We start from the raw sequence: 26,690 nt of genomic DNA on the forward strand, positions 1-26,690 counted from the left end.
ATATATATATATATATATACCTCTTTAAATCTTCTTTCTGTACATGAGAATATACAAGTGCCCTTGCATGCCCCACTTGCAACCACACAAAAAACATCTGCACGGGTGTGCTAATATACCGTTATATAGTTTTAAAACTAGGAAATGAACAAACAACTTACCTACAACTACTAGGGTGTGCTAATATATCTTCCTTATTTACATTTGACGGATATTTGTCCTCATCTTGTTTGTTGTTAAGACAATGTTTTGACTGATATACCCTCCAGCCTTCATCAGGTGTCTTGGGGAAATTTCGAAACTGGGTTCTCATTCCTAAGGTATTTTTCGATGTTGATGTTATTATTATTATTATTCAGGTCACTCCCTGGAATCGAACTCAGAATCTCAGGGTTAGTAGCCCACGCTCTTAATCACTACGCCATATGCCCGAAACATTGTGTTAACAGCAAACAAGATGAGGACAAATATCCGTCAAATGTAAATAATGTAAATAATGCACAGCAATTTCTCATCTCTTAAATATAGAACTGTAATACCGTTATATAGTTTTAAAACTAGGCAATAAACAAACAACTTACCTAGAACTACTAAGTCTCTCAAATGACTGCAAGCATTATCTACCACTCCCCCCTTCCTTCCTTACAATTTCTTAATCGGATACCGTTCCTACACCTTTCTCTTTGACGCTGTTTAAATATATCTTCAAGGTGCCACAATATATTTGCTCATTTATTCTACAGTACACCTATAAATGACCTCAGCCTAAATTCACAAACACATCCCTCTGCCTAGCTTCAACAATACCAAATTTTCCCCTACTCATTTTCATCTCCCTCTCCTTTTCATATTCTTCTCATTTACTCCCTCCTTCACTAATATGCCTTTCTTCTCAATCTCTTTGCTTTCCATGCATTTTCAATTGAATCCCGTGTGAATCAACTTGGGATCCTTTGACAACGATGTTAACTTCTTTTGATTTGGCCTGATGAATAGCGAGCAGATTACCCCTATTTTTGAATAACTACAACTCCTGAGATTCTGCTAGTTATGAAACATATGTAACTTGGATTTTATCAACTCCCTTCCCTAATTTTGGATTTTAATTCACATACAAAGCGAAATTGTAATGGTACCTGTACCAGTAAATCACTAAGAGCACCGTCCGAGCGTGATGATTGCCAGAGCACTAGCTGTTTGGCTTCTGTGCCGGTGGCACACAAATAGCACCATTTGAGCATGATCGTTACCAATGTCGCTTTCCTGGCACATGAAAAGACATTTGAGTGAGTTCGTTGCCAGTACCGCTGGATTGGCTCCTATGCAGGTGGCACGTAAAATACACCATTTCGAGCATGGCCATTGCCAGTACCTCCTGACTGACCTTCGTGCTGGTGGCACGTAAAAGCACCCACTACACTCTCTGAGTGGTTGGCGTTAGGAAGGGCATCCAGCTGTAGAAACTCTGCCAAATCAGATTGGAGCCTGGTGTAGCCATCTGGTTTCACCAGTCCTCAGTCAAATCGTCTAACCCATGCTGGCATGGAAAGTGGACGTTAAATGATGATGATGATAATACACAGCAACCCCTGCTGCTAACCATAAGCTACAATTTTTTCAATTTATTGAACTTCGATTCGGGCAAAAAAGTTACATCCTTCTGTTTCAATAAACCACTATTGTTCCTGAAAATTGCTTTTTTATACCTTCTACGGACTGCTCGAAGCTTACTATCCTCCTACACCTCGATCCTTGGATCCTACTTTACTTGTATATATATGTGTGTGTGTATATATATATATATATTTGGTAGTGAGTAGAGATTTTCTTCACTACTTCAGGGAGTGATGACCCTGCCTGACACGAGACCCAGGCTCAGCTGGCTCCGGCTGACAGTACCCGGTATGGGCCCCTATCCAGGGTTACGGAAAGGGGACAACCTTCAAAGAAATCCAGAGTGGAGCCCCGTAGGTGGTTTAGTGCTTGACTCAACACTCTTCCGGCAGCTCCCGCAATCAAGCTGGTGCCAAACGTAATGCTCTGGACTCCTTTGGACTACGTCAGCAAAGTCGAGAGAGGAATCCTGACGATTGGGCTACCCAGGATTTTCTTAAATCTAGCCCAGGCCTGCGTAAAACTGATTTTGTGCGCAACTCCATTGTCTCCCAAGACAAAAGGATGCCAACAACAACAATATATCATTTGTAAAAAACATAAATCCAAAGAAGAAGCACACTCTAAGATGTAGAGCAGTATATATTAAAAATGGGGAGGGCCGGTTTATGGGATTACCTTAGGTTTCCTGTCCATGAAGGGTTTAGCTTTATGGCATATCGTCAGACCCCCAAAAACCTGTTGGCCCATGACCTCTTAAAAATATGGAGGGGGAAATGCCTCACTACTCAAAGGTAATAATTGGGGATTATTACCTTTTTGTTACCTTCGAATAGGCATTTCCCCCTCCATATTTTTAAGGGATCATGGGCCAACAGGTTTTTGGGGATCTGACGATACACCATAAAGCTAAACCCTTTATGGATGGGAAACCTAAGGTAATCCCATGAACTGGCCCTCCCCATTTTTAACATGTGTAAAAATATATATATTGTGGAGGCACAGTGGTCCAGTGGTTAGGGCAGCAGACTTGTGGTCATAGGATTGCAGTTTTGATTCCCAGATCAGGAGTTGTGAGTGTTTATTGAGCAAAAACACCTAAAGCTCCATGAGGCTCTGGCAGGGGGTGGGTGGAAAACCCTGTTGTACTCTTTCACCACAACTTTCGCTCACTCTTTCTTCCTGTTCCTGTTGTACCTGTATTTCAAAAGGCCGGCCTTGTCACACTGTCATGCTGAATCTCCCCCAAGAACTACATTAAGGCTACACGTGTCTGTGGAGTGCTCAGCCATTTGCATGTTAATTTCACGAGCAGGCTGTTCCGTTGATCAGATCAACTGGAACCCTTGTCGTCGTCATAACCAATGGAATGCCATAAAGATATCTTGTTACTCAAGGACTAGCAGACCTGACACTGTTCAGTATTCGGTGTGCATTCAAAGCAATGATTAGTAATATTACAAAACCGGTATGCTTCTGAATCTCTTTAACAACTCACAATAGCGACTTTTATTACCTTTATTCCTACCTCAGTTCATCTTATTGTATCTATCTATCATTACTTTTCATAAAAAGCCTTTACTTTTTTTGATTTCCAATTTGCATTTTCGCTTACTTTTCTTCTTACTTTCCCCTTACATTTCCACGTGTAGTTTCTATTTTGCTTTTGTAACATATTTCTATTATATGACCACAGCCACTTGGCTGAAACCCATAAATAAACAAATAAATAAATATATATATATACAGGCTTGTTTTGGGTGTGATAAGATGTTTGTGATGTGATGCTGATTAAGAAACAAAGTATTTATTATTACTTTCCCACATCAGGCTTACCAACAATACTGAATCATAATTAGAGCTACTTGTCCAATGTGAGCACTGAAATCATTCAATAGTACCAGCATGTCTCTCACTGGACCACATTGTATATTGGTCATTTGCTGTTCCTCCATGGAACTATCAGGGTAGATACCATAGAGTTTATAATCTGATCGAGGTAACATAGCATTCCTTTAAAATATGAAAGCCCTTGTATGTTATCCACTCATTACAAGCAGCTAGGTTTTAGTCTAATTTGGCCATAATTCTGCTTTTATTTGCAAAACCAACCTAGACATCTACTAGTTTTTCACTGTTTCCCAAAGAGCAGCTGTAACCATATTATATCTTTCCATCTCCAGTGCCACAAGTATTGTGTACCTCCTCAGTTAACCAACGTAGCAATTTTGCTAACATTCTACTGGCAGAAATAAAGGCTTGGTTTCTTGCATGTTAGTGTTTCACTGCAGCTTAGCACAGGAAATAAACGGTGCAATACAAACAGCACTTGCTTCAGTAAATTTTTGTCTTATCTACATCATTTCTTAAGACTGCTGGCAAAATGTATCTGCAAACAGATATCTGCAGTAGCTCTTTATCAGTGAGCTGTGTGTACACAAGCTGAAATAAGCTCATTTTACAATCCCTGCAACAGCTGGCCGGTAGATATTTATAGTGTGATGCAGTGATTCTACAAAATACCTAGTCAGTAAAAAATGGTCAGCGAGCTAATTCAGTCTTTTTTGTTTTGTTTTAAGAGTTTTTATATTTTTCTTTAAGTAGATTATCCAAAAATCATCCCCCCACCTACCAAACAAGCTATATGGGGACAATGTAAGGAGGGTAGATGGACAATTCGTTGACAGACTGTTGGCCGACAGACTACTCACAGACGGGACAATTTTGTCATATGGTGCAGAGTCCTGTAGCCAGACATAGGGTGTTCCACCCTCTTGACCCAGAGCAGCAAAACCTCCTCCAAACACTTGGTGTAGGCCTCTGTGTTGAGTCTGAATCCATTTTGGCGAATTGTCTGCACATGGTAAAAAGATAACCTAAAATTATGTACAGATATTTTATTTTTCTAATCTTTTACCAGTTGTGGTTGTTGGACTGTGGTCAATGTTGGGGGACTACTTTCAAGGGTTTTATTTTATCATATTAACACCAGTAATCATGCCCATCTATTTATTTCATCGATCTGTATTTATGACAAATGATTAAGTTACATTGATTTAGGTCAGGACCACAAGGTGGAGAAAGATCAAGATGAGGTAACAGAATAGTTAATCTTACCTGGAAATAGTTCAAGAAGAAGAAGCTGTCTGTAAAAGAGAAGATGAAGGTAGCTGACATGTACATTCTTGACAGTCATACCTTTTCCCAAGTAGTATCTGACCAAATTAGAATGCCTGCTCTTTCTCATTTTTGTGGAAGTGACAGGTACCTTAGTCAAAAGTGCCAACTGTTGTCAGTGCCCAATTAACAAATGTTGCATCATGCACTGAAGCCACAGCATCTTTTGAAGTAAAGTCAGTGAGGGTTTTCATTTGCAAAGAAGGTTTACCTCTGCTTGTAATTTTAGAAGAATAGTTGTCTTAGTTAAAATGTAGATAGAGAATCAGGTTTGGAATCTAATTTTTGTCAGGTGCTCTCAACACCCAATGGAGTAATTTGTGCAAGTCTTGGTAAAATGAACCTCACGTACTATGGATTGTTAATAGGGGAGTGGGTGTATTAGATATGAAAACCTTGAGTGTTAAGTTGCATATTGAAGATCATTCAGCTAATTTTCTGGATGTTTTTCAGGTTAAGTATTATGAACAAATACCAGGAAATGTTTGCCTGTCAGTGATACTGAGGGTTACTATGTATTCATAGAATATTGTACAAGCACAATAGTTTGACGAGCTGGATATGATGTACTTGCTCTAACCTACAATGGCTGACTCATCTTTGCATGCGCCTTGTAGGGCTGAATCATGTTATCCAGTAAAACTCTTCTAAGCACTTTCCTTTAGCAAAGACTGGAAAGAAAGTTTGGTCAACATTCTGGTCTGACAAAGTTTTTGAGTTATTTTTCTCTTTTTCAATGAAGTTGTCAGGGTCAGCAGCTATTTGAAACAGGAGATTAAGACAGGTAGCACAGTTTTGATGTCTAGAGTTAAGATCATAAAAGATGAATATCTATTTACATTTGCATAAGTGGCAAGCATCTATTTACATCATCATGATCACTACTGATGGTGATTTATGATTTTTAATCCTAACAAAGAATTTTACTGAGCTTCATATTGGTTAAAATCGAAAAGCTTATGGTTTGTGTCTAAATAGTACATTGTATAGAATGGATGTTTATACTTACTGTTAATATCATGATCATAATTTCCACATAACCCTTTCAATAAAGCGTTCTCGAAAAGAATGGGAGTTGGTGTCATGTGAATCATATCTTCGCTCAATAAGAATTTGATAGGAATTGAGTTGACGACAAGATGTAAGTACTCATTGCGAGTGCTCAACGAAACACCTGCAAGCAAGAAATAAAGAATATAACAGACATGTATACTTACACACATGCATGCATGCACACACACACACACACACACACAAGCTTGGGCACACACACACACACACACATACAGACATACATATAATTATATTGAAAAGAGAAAAAAAAAATTCCAATGTGTAGACTGCACCTAGAAATACTCAAGATATTCAAACTTGAGGCATTAAATAAATATAGAAGTGAGAATCAAATTAGGCAAATCAATTTACATATAATAATACATATATTCAACTATTTACCCAATATGCATAAGGTTTTAAAAATATACTTAATACATCAAACATATTGAAAAAATATTAAACATTTATACATCATCATCATCATCATCATCATTTAACGTCCGCTTTCCATGCTAGCATGGGTTGGACGATTGGACTGAGGACTGGTGAACCAGATGGCTACACCAGGCTCCAATCTGATCTGGCAATGTTTCTACAGCTGGATGCCCTTCCTAACGCCAACCACTCTGAGAGTGTAGTTGGTGCTTTTATGTGCCACCGGCACAAAGGCCAGTCAGGCGGTACTGGCAACGGTCACGCTCAAAATGGTGTATTTTACGTGCCACCTGCACAAGAGCCAGTCCAGCGGCACTGGCAATGATCTCACTTGAATGTCTTTACATGTGTCACCGGCACAAGTGCCAGGAAGGCGACGCTGGGCACAGGTGCCATCACAAGCCGAGTTTCATGTCCAACGAAGGAGACGATGTTGGCATGGGTGCCAGTCGTCGAATTTAGTTCGATTTCGATTCCGATTTCACTTGCCTCAACAGGTCTTCGCAAGTGGAGATTTGTGTCCAATGAGGGAAGGTACGCATAAGTGGGCTGGCTACACCCCTGGCGGAGGCCTTGGATTTAGATCTCACTTGGCTTGCCAGGTCTTCTCACGCACAGCGTATTTCCAAAGGTCTCTGTCAGATGTCATCGCCTCAGTGAGGCCCAATGTTTGAAGGTCGTGCCTCACCAGTTCATCCCAGGTCTTCCTGGGCCTACCTCTTCCACAGGTTCCCTCAACTGCTAGGGAGTGGCACTTTTTCACACTAAACACTTATACACCTATATATATTTAATATGTTTGATGTATTAAACATATTTAAAAAAAATTATGTACATTAGGTCTATGGTTTTTATATCTATATAGTTTCAATATGTTTGATGTATTAAACATATTTTAAAAATTTGTGCATATAAGGTCTCTGGTTGAATATATGTATTATTATATGTGAATTGATTTGCCTAACTTGATTCTCATTTCTATACATACATACTTCCCACATATACATACGTCCATACACATATACATGCACACATACATATTTACTAACATTCATAAATACACACAAACATACACACACATTGTAAATAAACTTAAAAATTAATCTGGACAGCAGTAGCGTTCAATGACTTTTTATCATGTGTGTGTATGCATGTATGTGTATCTATGTATGTGTGTCTGTGTGTGAAGGTGTGTGCCAGTATATAAATGTGTGTGTAAGCATATACTTTAAGAGATAGGGAAAATATAATGTTAATATAAAAACAAAAAAAACCCATAAAAAGAGAAAAATGTAAGGGAAGGAAAATGGAGAATAAAAGATTTGTGAAATTGTTTCTATACATACCATCTCTATATTCCCCTGTTTCCATAAGGCTTCCATCAACCTCTACATGGGTACCATTGGTTGTAATTGTTTTGCCATCAACTCTGATTTCTAGTGTCTATTAAAATATCAAGAATGAATCACTGAAGGATTATACAGAATTGATAGATTTTCAATGAATGATAGAATGTTTAAAAAATAAAAATATCTAAGGAATCATCATCATCATCAGCATCATCATCATCACTGTTTAACGTCCGCTTTCCATGCTAGTATGGGTTGGACGATTTGACTGAGGACTGGTGAACCAGATGGCTACACCAGGCTCCAATCTGATTTGGCAGAGTTTCTACAGCTGGATGCCCTTCCTAACGCCAACCACTCCGAGAGTGTAGTGGGTGGTTTTTAGGTACCACCGGCACGAAGGCCAGTCAGGCGGTACTGGCAACGGCCACGCTCAAAATGGTGTATTTTACGTACCACCCGCACAAGTGCCAGTCCAGCGGCACGGGCAACGATCTCGCTCGAAAATCCTTACACATACCAAGGGCACAGGCGCCAGAAAGGCGACGCTGAGCACAGGTGCCATTACGATTTCGCTTTGGCTTGTCCCAACAGGTCTTCGCAAGCCGAGATTCGTGTCCAATGAAGGAGACGACCTGGCTTAAATATTTTGTTTTTTTTTCAAACTGTCCAGATCTGACCTGTCACACCTCCCCAACAATGTCATTCTAAAAATATACAACCACGTCATAGGAATCTCTGAGCTATGAGATAATGCACGATTAATTCAAAACAATGTGAATAAATAGGTGTAGCAGATTTGAAACCGAATCACTGGACAGCTGTGCAGATGCCACATTGAAATCAAAGTCATTTAATGTACATACACCCAGGCTTATCCCCCATCTTTTTTAGGAGGGGGTAGTCACAACAAGACACACACAAAGCATGCCATTCATTTTACAGCTCAAAGATGCGAACCCTGTTCTATGCTCGGGTCAATGCATAGAACGCAGTCCCAAATATCAGCAGCATATACTGGTTCACCCCAGCTGCATCATGCTTCTTCCATACCCCTTTGAGCAACATCAAATTCATTCATTCGTCCACAAACATTCACCAAGCTTTCCTATCATTTACAAACTCTTGCCTCTCTCAATCCAACACCTCCAACCACCATTTTTGTTCTCCACAAGCAGCAACGACAACGACATATGGCACGAGCAGAAGCTTTGCTTCTCACAGAATAACCTGAATGCTAAAGGGTTGAAAAAGAAAAAAATCATCCTCAGAAGTAATATAATTATGTTTAATTTAACTATTGATAATTATTCTATTTGTAAAGAAGTGAAATGTAAGCTTATTCTACCTGAATGGGAAGTCTAATGATGACCACCTTAGATATCAGGTTAGAAACATTATAAAGAAAAGATGCAATATATCGTGTGTTGTGCTTGTTTGGCAATCTGAAATTGTGATTCTGCACAACACAACACAACACAACACACACACACACACACACACACACACACACACACACACACACACACACACACACACACACACACACACACAGAGAGGACATCCAGCTGTAGAAAACGAGAGTCTGGTGCGGCTCCTGACCTTGCTAGCTCCTGTCAAACCATGCAACCCATGCCAGCAGGGAAAATGGACGTTAAATGATGATGATGATAACGATGGTGGTGGTGGTGGTGACAATGATGATGACGACGATGGTGATGACGACGACGACGATGGTGGTGATGATGAATTCATGTACACACATAATGCTGATACCCTTATGTATCAAGATGTTATGATTCTACATACATCTTTCGCACACTATTTCGTGGATTACATTAAAATGCATTATGGAAAAATTCTTGGAGGCTGTGATATGAGTCTTGAATTTACCATTGTTTCATTTTCGTTCTTTTCTCGTTTTCTCTTTTGTGTGTTCCACTATCTTTTTTCTATCCCTCACTCATTCTATCTTTCACTCATTCTGTCCCTCACTCATTCTGTCCCTCACTCATTCTGTCCCTCACTCATTCTGTCCCTCACTCATTCTGTCACTCACTCATTCTGTCCCTCACTCATTCTGTCCCTCACTCATTCTGTCTCTCACTCATTCTGTCCCTCACTCATTCTGTCACTCACTGCCTTTCTACAAAGAGTTCTTGATTATGCTCCTCAAAAAGAAATCCTGTTTATGTTGCACTGGGAAACAGAATATTTAAAAATAAACTAGAATATATACAACAACAAAACCCACAGATCAACAAACTGTAGCACTGTAAAAAAAAAAGCCTTTTGATTCAAGTGATTTAGTTCCCTACATCGTCAAAGATTTCCTAACTTCAACCTGAGAATGCTTGTCAATCCATTACAAGATCTTCAATAAAAACTGTACAAAAGTTGGAACTCAATGAAAAACATTGCCCAAATAGCTCAAAATTGCTCACTTAGGTACAAGTCTAACTGCCAACCCGAATTAAATGACATAACAGAACATCCTGCTCACCTGATAACAAAAGTCGCATGGAGGACAAATTTATAGAAGCAAAACATTGTGAATGAGCTGCCGTATAGTGTTACCTGTCCTTGTATGGTGACTGGAAAAGCACAAGAGAGGTAATCTCTTAATTCAGCTCATAGTGTCGTCTGCTTAGTATCTGTGACTGATGATGAGATAACTACTCTGAAATGCTAGTATCTCACAGTCTAGGTAGGTGGTGCTGTGAGCTGATCTAGGTGTATACACACCGTTCATCAACCAACGAGATATATTCACCGTAACAAGATGTAGCGAGTAGCTTCTTTCCCAGTTCGAACGTGCATCAAACATATTTGGACTGGTAATAGCATTGCAACATCTGTAAATGGTTATCATAAAGAAATGCTTGAAGTTCATTGCAAGTATTCCTAAGAGCCATCTCACATAACAGAAGCACAAGAAATATCTTTGCACCAGCTAATCTAATACACCTGGAATTTGAAAAAGGACAAAATTGATCGTATCCCAATAAAGCATTAAGGATGGAAGTGAGTTTACTATCATTTCCTATATTTTTCAACTGATATGGTTCCGTATTTCATATTTTTCAATCAATAAATTTGTATGGAAAATTTAATGAATTATTAAGTACCAACACTGATGGATCTACTAGCAGTGTACCAACTAGCATCATTAATTTACATAAAACTTCCAGCAAATTGTATAAGTTCTTTCCAAATCTCTTTACTTTTTAAATTGTTTTTGTATATCTTATTTTAACCCAAATATTCTTGTGTTGTGTTGTACTTGCATTTATTGTATGGCATAACCTTCTCAAGTATCACTATGTTTAACTATGCACAGAAAATTTGTATACTTGATTTTTAAGACTCAGTTTCATCCACAATATACTCTTTTGTACGATACCTCCCCAGGAGATAACAGTTCTGAACACTTTCACAAAGACAAAAGCGTGTAAACTTATCTTGTTATGTCTAGGGAGGGTCATTATGCCAATAAAAATTAAAATGAACACACACACGCACTGGTTCAATATCACTTCTTCATTTTACTAACCATTTGATTGTTTGTTTAATGTATTTATTGAACAATCAATCGGTTTTTAGTTTTCTCTGTCACACTCCTTTTGTCACTATTTACAACCTCATCAATGGCATGTCCTCATACTTTTCTAGGTCTGTTTGGAATCTATCTGAGAACTAGTCTTATGCTTTTCAATATGCATGTTTCTATACATGAATTCACGTATAAAATCATGCAAACCAAATACAAACACACGTAGCTTACTTTTTGACACCGAAGCGGACTAGCACAGTTTTCAAGTTTTAGTATCACTAACCACAAGCCGCTGTAATCTAAAAGTTTAATAGCAGCTTTACTGTAGGGAATTGCAAACATCTTTCCATCAAAGGTCTTAAACATGCGAGTGTCTTTGAAGCGGCAGCTTTGATCTCCAAGATCATCTGTTTCCTTGGGACCTGTAGCAAATTAATATGTTTATTTAATACAACAAAGAATTTAGTAAAATAACTTCATTATCAAATTCAAATTACGATAAACGTAAATAAACAAACGAAGTTTGCTTTTAGAAGCATTGAGATGTCTTAGAAAGTTAAAGAAGTGATTTTAAATTCTCAAACGCAGGATAATGCTAATAATATAGCCTGAACAGGATAAACTATCCCTATTTTGCAGAAAAAAGTGTAGGTCTCATAGCTGGCCGCCTACACTTTTTTCTGCAAAATAGGGGTAGTTTATCCTGTTCAGGCTATATTATTAGCATTATCCTGCGTTTGAGAATTTAAAATCACTTTGTTATCATTAAGCTAGTTTTAGGAACATAAATTGTGAAATAAGATTTGGGGGAAGATTTGAATTGAAAACTTATGAAAACAAGACATTTATACTAAAGAGTCAGAGCTGGTTTCAACCGGATTGGTAATGAAAGGGTTAAATCATTACAGCTTAGGGATGAGGATTTTATCATACTGGTCCTATATATAAAATTGTGTGTGCGTGTGTGTGTATGCACCCCTTAATAATGGCTCCAAATTTTGACACAAGGCCAGTAATATTAGGAGATGGGACAAGTCAGTTACACTGACCCCAATTGGTACTTGTTTTACTGACCCCTAAAAAGATGAAAGACAAAGTCGAACTCAGCAGAATTTGAGCTTTAATCTTAGTGATGGACGAAATGTCATTGAGTATTTTCTCTGGCATACTAACAATCCTGTCAGCTCACCACCTTAATAATAATGATGGCCTCTCTCGTTGAAGAAGATGTATGAGCATTCAGCTTTTGCAAAACGATCTGCACAAATGATTTGTCTATTGGGATCAAAATGTTTTCATGCTGTATGTTATCTCACTCTCTCCATCAAGTTGACGTTGCCTGAACAGGTGCACACCTGTATCACACGTGAGGTGTCAAATTGATCACAGAGCAACACGAGATGAAGCATTTTGTTCAAGAACACTACATACCACCTGATCTACGAATTGAAACCAAGATCTCGCGATCGTGAATGCAACACCCTAACCACTAGGCCATGCATCCTCACTGATATTAATCCTTTCTACTATAGGCACAAGGCCTGAAATTTTGAGGGACAAGGTATAAGTCGATCTCAGGGCATAACTGGTACATATTTCATCGACCTCGAAAAAATGAAAGGCAAAGTCGACCACGGTGGAATTTGAACTCAGAACTTAAGGGCAGACGAAATTATAATAATTCCTTCTAGGGATCTTTTTTAAAACGGGGGCCACATTTTTCATTAATGTTTTACGTAGTGTTTTTGGTACCGAAAGACTTTCAAACTTCGTATACTTATCTATTTTGTGTTATAGAACAGAAAAATATTTTTGTATTCGAATTTATTTCATGTAAAAAATTGTCTTATTTCGATAATTTCAACCAATCACTGACGTCCACTCAGCCGATATACATTAAGTGCCGACTACATAAACAAACGATTCTTCGTTTTATTTGCTTTTTTCATTTTAAATTTGCTTTAACCCTAACCCTAACCCTAACTCTAACTCTAACCCTAGGGTTAGGGTTAATTGTTTCAGAATCGTTTGTTTATGTAGTCGGCACTTAATGTATATCGGCTGAATGGACGTCAGTGATTGGTTGAAATTACAGAAATACGACAACTTTAACATGGAATAATTTATGGATTTCTTTTTTTTTTAAGAAGACTAAGAGAAAAAGATGTTTTATATGACACATTCTACCAGTGTTCCAAGTTTCAAAGTGTTTCGTTAATGAAAAATGTGGCCCCCGTTTTAAAAAAGATCCCCTTCTAGAATAAGCACAAGACCTGAAAATTCACATGGTATAAGTTATAACAGATTTACGTACTGTTCGTCTGATAGTTGCAGGAAATGCATTCCGCTGAGGGTACACCCCAGGAACCGATTCCTCTCTCACTACAGCAATTTAGCATGGTTGTTAAGTTACCGGAATGCGCTTCTGAGGCAGTGTCATTGCATAGAGTTGAATCAAAACAAAACTTCAAGTCATCAGTCACAGCTGTAGGTGAAAAAATACGCAAAAAACAGATTGAATATTAGTAGAATGCAAATACCTTGTTTGTGAATGAATGTTTGTTATGAATTTTAACTGTGTGCTAGAAATAAAGAATGATATATAAACCTTCTTTCATTGTTACATTTAACCATTGCTGTTTCCCAATTCATAAAAATATTTTTTTACGTGTTAGAAACGAAAATATATTTTATAATATATTGTGTACTGGACACAGTTTTGTGTGTCACATAGCTAGCTAGAGGCGATGGCCTCTTGGAGCTAATCAACAGTAGCTTTTGTCCTATTTTTTCTGAACTGCCATGTTAGCTTGGCAATAACTATTTATACTCAGTACTGCTGCCATAGTCTCCTTTAGAGAGATTTAGAAATAATAATATTTCTAGTTTTGAAAATATATTTATTGTGATACAATTATGTAGTAATTTGCAAAGGTGGGTACCATTAATCAAAAAGTTTACTGTTAATCTGTTAACCAAAAAGTCAACTTCGATAACTGTGAATCGGTAAATTCTTTAAAAATATTACGGAAGTTGCCGATAAACTGTTAACATTAATTAGTATTATAGAAAAAAAATGATAAAAAGCATCTGTTTTTGCTCTAAAACCACCTAAAAACAACTTTAAAAAGTGCAAAAACAATAAAAACCGTTTACTTCAATTCCATTAAAGTTAATGGAAGTTAACTCAAGTTGACTTGAGTTAACAGAAGTTAAATGTAACAGAAGTTAATTAATTAATCCAATAACGATTTCCAAAGTTAACTTAAAAGTTACATTGTGAACGAAAATGTTAACTTCATTAATTAACGATTAACGGATTAACAGTTTGTTAATTTGTTTCTCAAAGTAGTAGAAAGTGAGTTATTGTTTGTTTTACACCATTAACATAATCATCGCCGTCGTCGCCATCATAATTTAACATCCGTTTTCCATGATGGCAGAGTTAGATTGGTTGACAGGAGCTGGCAAAGCTGAGAGCTGTACCTAGCTCCATTGTTTCGCATGGTATCTACAAGTGGATGCTTTTCGTAATGCCAACCAATTTACAGACTGATCTAAGTACTTTTTATGAGGCACCAGTATCAGTGATTTTCTCGAAGCACCAGCACAGCCAGGGTCACCAAGTACCTTGCTAAAAGGAAAAAGAAAAAAGCAAAAAAAAAAAAAAAAAAAAAAAAAAAAAAAAAAAAAAAAGGCAAAGAACACTCAACTGGGAGTGGAGAGAAGTATTGGACGGGGTGGGTTGGTGCCATTTGAGAGATTAAAGGCAGTGGCAGACTGGCCAGGTTACTAGTTTACCAGATGGCAAGTGGGCTGCTGCACCATTAGAATCCATGTATGGGGGTCCATGTTAGTATCTAAGGGGCCCATCCCCTCAAGTTTGAGAATTTTTAAATTCACTCCTGGAAGAATGTATTAATTATTTCAGCCTGGCTGTGTTTGTAGAAAGTTGAAAAGAATACTTTTAACAAAAAAAAAAAAAAATTAAATGAAAGCATTGAGGTTGCGGGTGGGCCCCCTTGTAGTTGCAGGTGGGCCTTCTTGTTGTTGGGGGTGGTCTTCTTTAGTCTCCTGGCAACTAATATTTTTAGACCCAGTCTGCCACTTATTGAAGGTATAGGGACAGAGACAGGTGCCTTGCTGTAGATGCATGGATTGCCCAGTTGGAAGGGGAAAGGGAGTGGGGAGAGAGTAAGATAAGATGAGAGTGATAGTTAGAGAGGCATGGTGAACCAGTTGTATATTTATGAGGAATTATGTACATTATTTACATTTGACGGATATTTGTCCTCATCTTGTTTGTTGTTAACACAACGTTTTTGCTGATATACCCTCATCAGGTGTCTTGGGAAAATTTCGAACCTGGGTTCTCATTCCTAAGGTATTTTTCGATGTTATTATTATTAAGGTCACTGTCTGGAATAGAACTCGGAATCTTGGGGTTAGTAGCCCGCACTCTTAACCACTACGCCATATACCCTTGTGCATATGGCGTAGTGGTTAAGAGTGCGGGCTACTAACCCCAAGATTCCGAGTTCTATTCCAGACAGTGACCTTAATAATAAAAACAATAATAATAATAATAACATCGAAAAATACCTTAGGAATGAGAACCCAGGTTCGAAATTTCCCCAAGACACCCGATGAAGGCTGGAGAGTATATCAGCCGAAACGTTGTGTTAACAACAAACAAGATGAAGACAAATATCCATGAAATGTAAATAATGTAGATATGGTGAAGATGTGTCAGGACATGCCCTTGAGGACTTTGGGAGTGTAAATTAAATGACTTTTGATTTTGAACAAGTTCCAAGAACAGTTATTCATTGAAGGGTGACGAACTGATTTCATTGATTTTTATCTTGTTTCAATGATTAGATTGTGGCTATACTGGGGCACCATCTTGAAAAATTTTAGTCAAAGGAGTCGACTCTGGTACTTATTTTAGATTTTTTTTTCTGTTTGGCTGCACCTGTCTAAATTTTAAATTTGAGTGACAATTTTAAAATTTGGTGTATTGATGTAATATTCCACGCAGAATTTCAGGAGATATTTCACTTAAAAAAAAAAAAATTTAAAACAAGTCACAGAGGTTTAAAGTTTGGTGATTTTTACTCAGTCAGAAAACAGAATTTGGAAGCTTTCATTTTGTGCGTGACAGTACGTGTTGCCGACTGTACACAAATGAAGTATGGCTGGAATTCTGCTTTATGCATGCCATATGACTTCTCATAACTTTTTTCATCTATTGGAATTTTCAGAAAATTTTTGTGAATTTTTATTCTAGACACAGGAATTCATACGATTATGCAAAATCCAAAAGAAAAAAAATGACGCGTGATTTAAGACCATTATTTTTAGTACATCTCACAACACCACTTAACAGATGAAAGATGACTGCATGAGTAAGCAACTTGGAAACAGATTGGCTTGTTACTATGGAAACAGGCACCTATAGCTTTCGATTGGCTAAAATTATACAAAATTTGAAAACGAAAAGCTATTAACTCTTTATTGATTTATAGCGAAAATGAATTTTATGTCAATGATTACTTTACACAACTACATCGATATTCCAAATATTAAATCAATTGGAACAAAAATTGAAGAAATTGGAAAGTGGCAGCCAAACAGAAAAGATCCCTTTTTTTAAAAAACAAAATAAAGCCTGGCAATTATTCTATCGGTCTGATTTGCCGAACTGTCAAATTGGGAACGCAGGATCTCCTCATTCAAACTTTTGAATTTTTATAATTTTGAATTTCTATGTATCACTTTCCATTTTGAACTCGACAAGGACAGGCAAGCTGTCGAAATATCGTTCAAACCAATAAAATATCTATTGCAATCCCATCGCACTCTTTGTATTGTCTATTTAATAATAATAATAATAATAATAATAATAGTAATAATAATAATTCCTCACTGAACAAAAAGTGTATCGATGGAGCTCATATAGATGCAAAGATCTACTCCTAACCAATCGCATGATCCTTGAGAATTGTCATAACAAACACAAAATCTCAGTTCTGGATGGATTGATTATAAAAAAGTCTTTGATAGCATACCGCATTCATGGATCTTGAAATCACTGGGTGTCTTCAAAATTTCTCCTGTAATTTCAGACTTCCTGAAGCAAAAATTGTCAGTATGGAATACAAATCCCCAATTATACCACTCGAATTAAGTACCGACAACAATATTAATATCAATATTAATATCCAAGGTGACTCACTTTCACCTCCAATTTTTTGCATAACCCTAATACCCCATACAAATGAACTTAACATACAAATTCACGACAAGAAAATAAGCCGTCTATTTTATACGGCTGATTTAATACTCTATGGCAAAGACAATAATGAGCTTGAAGGCCTATTATGTACTGTGAAAGCATTCAGTGATAACACCGGGATGGAATTTGGTCTTGATAAATGTGCCAAGGCCACTTTCCAGAGTTTTTTGCCCTAGGTGTCGGGAAGACACTCGGCAAGAAATGGAAACAAAATTGAAAGACGATAATGATAATAATAATAATAATAATAATAATAATAATAATAATAAATACAACCCTCTTGAGAATGAAATAGCCTGGCTATGGAAAATCAAGTTGGTGAAGATAGTGTCAATTATTGTTGGGAACAGTGTCAGAAGGCATCAAGCGGGGAATATAAAGGAAATTGGAATCGAGTGCCCAGTAGACCTGTTACAGAAGGTTTGCCTCTTTGGCATGGCTAGAATAATCAGGAAAGTATTATATAGCTGGAAAAACAAACGGGTAGCATGGTACCGTAGGCTGCAGGTAGTAAGCCTGCTACGCATACAAGACTCCAGGTGTTCCAATAAAACTTGTGATAAAAAGAAATTCTGAGTCTAGAAATTTAGAGGAGAGGGATAATCGATTACATCGACCCTAGTGTTCAACTGGTATTTTGTCCAGCTTGTCAGACAGGGACGTGCCGCCAAGGTAGGCAAGGTAGGCACTGCCTACCTTGAATAAAATAGATCGATAGCAACATTTCCCTTTTATGGCAAAATATGCATCTAATTCAATAAAATGATGAAGGTTACTATGTATAAAATGCAAGATATTTGATTTTTTGAAGATTATGTAAGCATAATTCGCCCTTGCCTTTCAATCTCAGTATTTGAGCTATGCATAGTAATGCTGTAGTACAGTGTGTTGTGTACACTCCTACAACACCTTTTTCTTTACATGTTATAAAGGCAGAAGTAAATCTACCTTCAACTCATTCATGTGTCTGTGTTTCACTTATTTTTTTGAGTGTTTTACTACATAAAGGTCACCAACTGCCTACCCTGAGTAATTACTGACAGCACGTGTCTGTTGTCAGATAATCATACGCGATATGCTTATTCAATATACAAGGTTAGCAATTTATGTATTTAGTATTTTATAGCTTACCTCAAAAATTCTATTCTGCATATATATTATCTTGTTTTGAAGCTTTAGAACAGTGGTTCCCAACTTGCGTTCTGCGGACCCCTGATGGTACGCAAAGGTAGTACTGGGGTCCGTGAGCTAAATTCAAAATTTCATATAAGCATATTAAAAGCGGTCCGTGGGAAAACTTATTTAAATAAAAGGGTTGGGAATCACTGGTGGAAACTACAGTGAAAAGGTTGGGAACCACTGTTGTAGAACATATAGGATTTAAATAAGATACAGAATGTCAGAAATGATAGACGTCTAACAAATACCCTTCCGATTTGAAAATGAACAAAGTAAAATGGAGGATTAGAGAATGTATCGAATATAAACACATATACATACCAGCCATGTTGTATTCGCAGTATAAACCTTTATACTTCTCATTACATTGGCATTTATTTGGTTGAACACAAACACCACCATTTCTGCATGCTACCGTACAAATTGCTGGAAACAAAATCAGGTTACAGTGCACTTTACAGAATACATATACGTTTATGTAAAACAAATTAAGTAGTGAACATTAACTTATGGCATGCATAAATGCAACGAAGACATGGTTGACTGTTCGTGATCAGAGGTATTCAACAGAAATTTCACAACTTTACTAACTTCAATGTAGTTGAATATTAGTAATTGAGGCGTTCATGTCTTTTATTAGATTATCAGTGGAGCGAGTAACACAATTACAACTAGTAATCGAAAATGGATCGCAGACTCAGTTCTCTGTGAGCTTTACTACAAACATCTCAACAATCCAATAAACTAAACACATGTACACAAACAAATTGCGTGCGCATAAAGAAAATGCACGCATGTACAAATCTGTGTACGAATATATTGAAAAGCTCGAATACATTGATTTGCTTATAAAGAAACCAATGCAAAAAAAAATACGGGACTCTGCTTTGAAATTGATGGTATGAACTTGTACCGGTCATTCGAACCCTAACCGCTGCATACCCGACTAGGCATCACGAGCGAGCCACCACAGCTTCACGTGATTGATCTATGACTCGACAAGTTGGCCTGGTATGGCCTCTAGGATGTTCTAAAATGTAACCCTTTTTCACCTTATAAAAACCGTTTGGCGCCTTACTCGTCGCAGAGTTTTGAGGGCGGCTGATTGACTCATCTCTTGCCAGGCAAGCAGCCTTCGGCATTCTCGTAGACAATTTCGGACTTTGAATAGGCAAGTTCGGGTTTTCAGACAGACCCACGATGTCCCAGAAGTAGTTTGTACGGACACGATGTGGTTTTTCTATCCTTCCAGTCTGCAGTTATGATTAATTGTCATTGCAAATAGCCAACACCAAATATCGTGTCCGGCAATAGATAATACAGTTAAATGTTCGTGGGTTGGCATCAATCATTATTCACACAGCCAACAACAACAACAACAACATTCCAGACGTACACTACAACATAGTAATACAGCCATCCACGGCGACTCAGACGTTTAAAATGTATCACCATTAACCAGGTCCACCTGAGCAACCCCACAACAAACTAGAATCAAAATACATCAGGCTTCTGTAACAGCCACGCTTTTGCGTGGTAACATAATATATATTTCATAGCGCATTATTGGTGGGAATGCTTTCCTTTTTTCGCATATGAATTCAATAAAGGTTTAAATTCGAGCGTTTTCAGAAATCTACATATAATTTTAAGCACTAATTTCTATATACCCACAGAACCTATCCCACAAGTAAATATTCCCACTTACGTGTGCTGCAATATTCTCCTGTCCAACCATCGCAACATGTCTGACTTGTTTCTACGATTTCTCTGTGGAGGAAAAAAAAAAAGAATTTGATATTATATACAGTTTCTAGAAGAACTCTAAATTTCGACTCTAACTTGCTTAATAGAGCACGAAATACCACTCTACACAGGCTATGTTATTTGTTTCTTTAACAATGGCGTGTTTGAATCTTCAGGAAAAGAAAACCAATTGCGTCTTTTATAATGATATTGTGAACACAACATGGTGAAATGGTTAGGAGGTTTCGTTCGCATTTATGACCCTGCAGCGAGGCCTTTATGCAAGTGTCTTTTTACTTTAGCTTCGGTTCGACCCAAACCATGTGGATGGAAATTGGTTGATTGAAATTGTGGGGAAGCACGTCGGATTGATTTTTACCTGTAATTTAAAGGCCCAGAGTTTACATTCTGTCACGCTGGTGCATGTCTCTGTAGACAGTTCAGCCACTTACACAACTATACTATGGGCAAGTAGTTAGGTTCGAATCATTGAATACGCATAATCGAAACCGATAGAGATCCATTTTTATAAATTCTTAACAGATAACATAACTTTGAGTTAAGTCATTTAGCATAATGATATTTCTAAGTGGAACCCGTGGAAATTCCATGGAATGGAAAAAATTAAGAGGACCTATATAAAGAAAGAATGAATTGCATTTTTATAGCATTCATAGTTTAGCTTTCTTTAGATATTCTTGATGTTCATCTACATTCATTTCCTCACGCCTCCATCACTGTTGTCTTTTCCTTCTTTTATTATATTTTCTCGCTGTTCCTCTCTGATCCGTGCCCTATATCTGCGCATCCTTTCTTGAGCAGCTTGCAATCATGTTTCTTGTGAATTCAGAGTTTGAGCTAAAATTAACCCTTGTAAACAAATATCAATTTTTTAAGCGAGCTGATGATAAATAATTACACTTATGTGTATGCAATGGTCGCTATAAAAAAAAATTAGTTCAATAAAAAAAACAAAATTTTCACTATCAACACACCACCACTACCACCATTACCTGCTTCTCTCTCTCTCTCTCTATATATATATATATCTCTCAATATAACTGCTCCTCCTGTCCATATCTATCTACCTTCCCCGTCAGCTAACTTTTTAACCACGTAATAAGTACATTATTTACATTTGACGGACACATAATATCGAGGGCTCATTCATCCTTTTGTTGTCATAAGTAGCTTGCTTACCAACCACATGGTTCCGGGTTCAGTCCCACTGCGTGGCACCTTGGGCAAGTGTCTTCTACTATAGCCTCGGGCCGACCAAAGCCTTGTGAGTGGATTTGGTAGACGGAAACTGAAAGAAGCCCATCGTATATATGTATATGTATATATATATATATATGTGTGTGTGTTTGTCTGTGTGTGTTTGTCCTACCCCCTGCCCAACATCACTTGACCGCAGTCAAATGACTGAAACAAGTAAAAGAGTAAAAGATATATATATATATATATATATATATATATATATGTTTGTGCGTGTGCTTGTCACTCCCACCATCACTTGACAACCGATGTTGGTGTGTTTACATACCCGTGACATAGCGGTTCGGCAAAATGGAACGATAGAATAAGAACTAAGCTTACAAAGATTATGTTCTGGGGGCGATTTGTTCGACTAAAAGGCGCTGCCCCAGCATGGCCGCAGTCATATGATTGAAGCAAATAAAAGAATAAAGAAAAAATAGAAATTCAACTTACTTTCGATACGTACACAAATCACCAAAGCGCATGTCTAGGCTGTAGCCATTGACAAGAAGAAACGAATTGGAACTGCAGGAAGTATTTCTCGTAAGAATGTTGTGTTCAGTTACATTACAAAGTGTTGCCCTGAAAAGTAGATAAATAGAAACAATTACTGAGTAAATAAATTAACAAATACAGTTCTATATTTAAGAGATGAGAAATTATTTGCATTATTTACATTATTTACATTTGACGGATATTTATCCTCATCTCATTTGTTGTTAACATAGCGTTTCGGCTGATATACCCTCCAGCCTTCATCAGGTGTCTTGGGGAACCCAGGTTCGAAATTTCCCCAAGACACCTGATGAAGGCTGGAGGGTATATTAGCTGAAACGTTGTGTTAACAACAAACAAGATGAGGACAAATATCCGTCGAATGTAAATAATGTAAATTAACAAAGTTAACATATTAAAGATTATAATATTGGTTTATTTCTGTTTTAAGACAACGACGGGAAATCTAATAGAAAACGAAATGATGTCATTAATTTTCATTTAACAAATTATGTAATAGGAGTTGGATGCTGCGATTTGTTCCCACGCAGTATACTGATGAAATTTATTGGAGCAATTCATGAAATCAACTGCAAAAAAAGAGAAAAAAAAGCACCCCCACCATCACCACCAAAAAAGAGAAAATAGCCGCAGGAGTGACTGTGTAGTAAGTAGCTTGCTTACCAGCCACATGGTTCCGGGTTCAGTCCCACTGCGTGACACCTTGGGAAAGTGTCTTTTACTATAGCCTCGGGCTGACCAAAGCCTTGTGAGTGAATTTGGTAGACGGAAACTGAAAGAAGCCCGTCATTTGTATATGTATATATGTGTGTGTGTGCGCGTGTTTGCATGTCTGTTTGCCTCCCCACCGTCGCTTGGCAACCGAGGTTGGTGTGTTTACGTCTTACAAAGAATAATTCCGGGGTCGATTTGCTCGACTAAAGGCAATGCTCCAGCATGGCCGCAGTCAAATGACTGAAACAAGTAAAAGAATAAAAGAATATCGCAAAACACTAAGATTCACTCCTTTTAACTGACGGCCGTCACTGCTCGTCCTAGTAGTAGTAGTAGTAGTAGTAGTAGTAGTAGTAGTAATAATAGTAGTAGTAGTAAAGCCGGCTGAAAGTACCAGCAACTCGGGCAGTCAACCGGGGTGCCGTGTGCCAGGGGAAGCCAAGGAAGGTATGACTCGGGGGCCAGCAACCCAAGGGCCGGCCCTGAGTAGTAGTAGTAGTAGTAATGGCGATGCTGATGAGAAGGAAGTTAACTGTTTCACATTTTGATACAATACCAGCAAATTTTCTAGGGATATGTTTAGTCGATTAGATCGACCCTAGTACTTGACTGGTACTTTATCTTATCGAGCCCGAAAGTATGGAAGGCGGAAATTGAATTCAGAACAGAAAGAGCGGGAATATAATAATCTTTTCTATTATCGGTACAAGACCCGAAATTTGGAGGAGTGGACTAGTCGATTACATTGACCTCAGAGTTTCACTTGTAATTAATTTATCGATTCCGATAGGATGAAAGGCAAAGTCGACCTCGACGAAGATGAATTACAGCAAATATTCTGCTCAATACCACAGATTTGCTTGTCAGTTGTTTGACCTTAACCAGTTGAGCATGTCCCTTGGTGGCTGACGATATGTGCATCTCTGATCATGAGCAGAAGTAGTGGGGAGCATCATAGCCATGTGTTGAGAGGAATTCTTTGGGATTTCAATAATTAACCTCTGGGAACATGGGTATTTCGTTCAACATCTTAAAATAACCCTTGATCCGAAAAAAATTCTAACTGGATCCCACCTGCAAGGTCATGCGCTGTTTATCTTTATATGAGACCACCATGTTGCTCGCGTATGGTTGTGAAGCATGTGCCTGGTGTACCCTTATCAGACGAGTAGTCATTATGGGTATATTGAGCTTCGTATATTTATACCTCAGTATAACGTTGATGGCATACACTGCTTTTTCACTCAATAATAATAATAATAATAATAATAATAATAATAATTTCCCTGATGCAATACCAAGCAATGCCTCTCATGGCTTCTGATCTTAATTGATTGGAAGTGTTATCATGTACATTGTTTTGTCTTGCTATAAGGAATGGGCTACAGCAAATATTGTGCTCAATTCCACAAATTTGCTCGTCAGTTATTTGACCTTAACCAGTTGAGCATGTCCCTTAGTGGCTGACGATATGTGCATCTCTGATTACGAACAGAAGTAGTGGGGGAGCATCATAGCCATGTGCTGAGAGGAAATCTTTGGGGTTTGGATAATTCACTTTTGGAAACATGGGTATGTCGTTCAACATCCTTAAACAACCCTTATTCGTGGAAATTTTGAAAGGGATGGACTATTCATCCTGGAGAGAATTCTAACTAGGCCCCACCTGCAAGGTCATGCGCTGTTTATCTTGATATGAGATCATCATGTCGCGCATATATGGTTGTGATGCATGTGCCTGGTGTGCCCTTATGAGACGGGTAATCATGATGGGTATATTGGGCTTCGTATATTTTATCCCAATGTCACTTTGATGGCAAGCTCTGCTCTCTCACATAATGATAATAATAATAATAATAATAATAATAATAATAATAATAATAATAATAACAAAAAAAAAATTTAATAATAATAATAATAATAACAGATTCAAATTTTGATACAAATCCAATAATTTTGAGGGAAGGGGTAAGTCGTTTATATCGTCCCGAGTGCTCAACTGGAACTTATTTCATCAATCCTAGAAGGATGAAAGACAAGGGCGATCTTAGTTGAATTTGAACTCAGAGCGTAAAGTATCTGCGAAATTACACAAGACCCATAGGCAATTGCTTTAAGGGAAGGTTCACTCAGCATATATATATATATAAACTTAGATAAAACTTAGATTTGTTTCGACCAAAGATTAGTCCAGGCCATGTCTAATAATGTTACCACCTGATAGGATTATCTAAATCCTTTTTACAGTCAAGTTTGGTCTATGGTCCATTCAAGTAATGAGTTCTTATTGAGTGAGTTGTATCCAGGTATGGGTGGCTTGTCTGGCATTCTTTGAAGAAATCTGTCTAGACTCCGTTTAAAGCTGATAGGATCCATTTCCTCTTTCATCTGTTTCGGGACAATGTTGAACATTATATATATATATATATATATATATATATATATATATATATACATCTCCCTCTCTCGTTCTTCATGGAGGCTTCGGGAACAACGAAATGCATTTGCCACTTCTAAGTGATCCTGGGAACTTAAGTATCATCTCTGATTCGCTGAGAAGCTGCGCATGTTGCAGCAGAATTGTGAATCGTTAAACAATAACACCAAAATTTTCTAGTGCTGCTGTCAATGGAACTCTATATTAGTTACTTTTACGCTACCATTGCTACATAAATTTTACGGTAATTTTAAATTTCATTAAAACCTATAATAAGACAAGAGGAGACTATTCTTGGTTATTGCACAAGATTACACCCAATTAGGCAGCTGGTACAAAAGTTCCTGGTTGTTTAACTGCTGGCATCATTAGATGACTTGAACTAGCTAATATGAACATGATTTACGCATTATTCAATGGAAGTCACCTTTAATTTGGAATCGTAGTTATCACTTTATCACTGTCTCAACATCCGGACAATCAGATAATATGTGTAAAATCGTCAATAGAAATATATATTTAACTTCTTTACGCATAGTTTTTTCTTCGGCGTCAGCCTTAATAAGATGATTTGAGGAAGATTAGGAGTTGCCTACGTATATAAATCGTATCTCCGGACATCAACGACAGTGTTCAGCGATGATGTTCAGGACAAAATAAGGTCGATGTAGATTAGCACCAGAAACAACGCAGAATGAAAAAGTCGGAATAGAGCCCGTAAAGTATTCTGTCAGACGCCCTAATAATTCTAACCCCTCATCCTAAACTGGTACATTGTTTATCGACCCTGAAAGATTGAAAGGCAGTGATCTCAGCGAAATTCAAGTTCATAATACAGATAATGCCTTGCACCGTTTCTTTAAATCAGTACATATCATTATGTATGTATGCGATTATTTAGTTTTATTTCAAGATTTCTTACCAATAAAGACCCAGTTTCTAACCTAGATCCAAGGCTCCTTCATTGGAATTTCAAAAACATCCACAGGATATTTATGTATGTATGTATGTATGTATACGTGCATATTTGTATGTTTTGCTTTCTGTAGGTTTTTCATGCATATAGTTGCATATCTAGAAATGCTCATATATACTTAAATGATAGACTTCTGGAGAGTTTTACAGATTTTTACTGTTCCAGTGATGGATTGGATCAGTTTTCTAATCAGCTTTCTCCTTTATGGTTTTGAGAAGCCTAATTTCTCAAGATTGGTATTTAGGCAGTGTTTTACATATCCCAGGGCTCCAATAATTACAGGTATGAACCTGAACTTGTAATCTGGACAGAGCTGTAGATTCCTCAATAGTTCATGTATGTATGTACAAACACGCACACATGTATATATATATATATAT

The 26,690-nt window shown here is 37.5% G+C and overlaps 1 protein-coding gene across 1 annotated transcript in view; it reads right to left on the minus strand.

Moving 5' to 3' along the window:
- The window catches only part of LOC106867733 (SCO-spondin), a 133,446-nt gene that overhangs the window by 97,397 nt on the left and 9,359 nt on the right, over positions 1-26,690 (minus strand). Inside the window, exons 2-8 of the mRNA XM_014912695.2 lie at positions 22,121-22,249; positions 20,370-20,431; positions 18,983-19,087; positions 13,499-13,669; positions 11,416-11,606; positions 7,629-7,725; positions 5,801-5,965 (exon numbers count right to left, since the gene is read on the minus strand). Of these exons, the coding sequence (XP_014768181.2) occupies positions 5,801-5,965; positions 7,629-7,725; positions 11,416-11,606; positions 13,499-13,669; positions 18,983-19,087; positions 20,370-20,431; positions 22,121-22,249 (920 nt within the window). The remainder of the gene's footprint in view (positions 1-5,800; positions 5,966-7,628; positions 7,726-11,415; positions 11,607-13,498; positions 13,670-18,982; positions 19,088-20,369; positions 20,432-22,120; positions 22,250-26,690) is intronic.

Source organism: Octopus bimaculoides, chromosome 2, assembly GCF_001194135.2.
Source record: "Octopus bimaculoides isolate UCB-OBI-ISO-001 chromosome 2, ASM119413v2, whole genome shotgun sequence".
Lineage (NCBI taxonomy): Eukaryota > Metazoa > Mollusca > Cephalopoda > Octopoda > Octopodidae > Octopus > Octopus bimaculoides.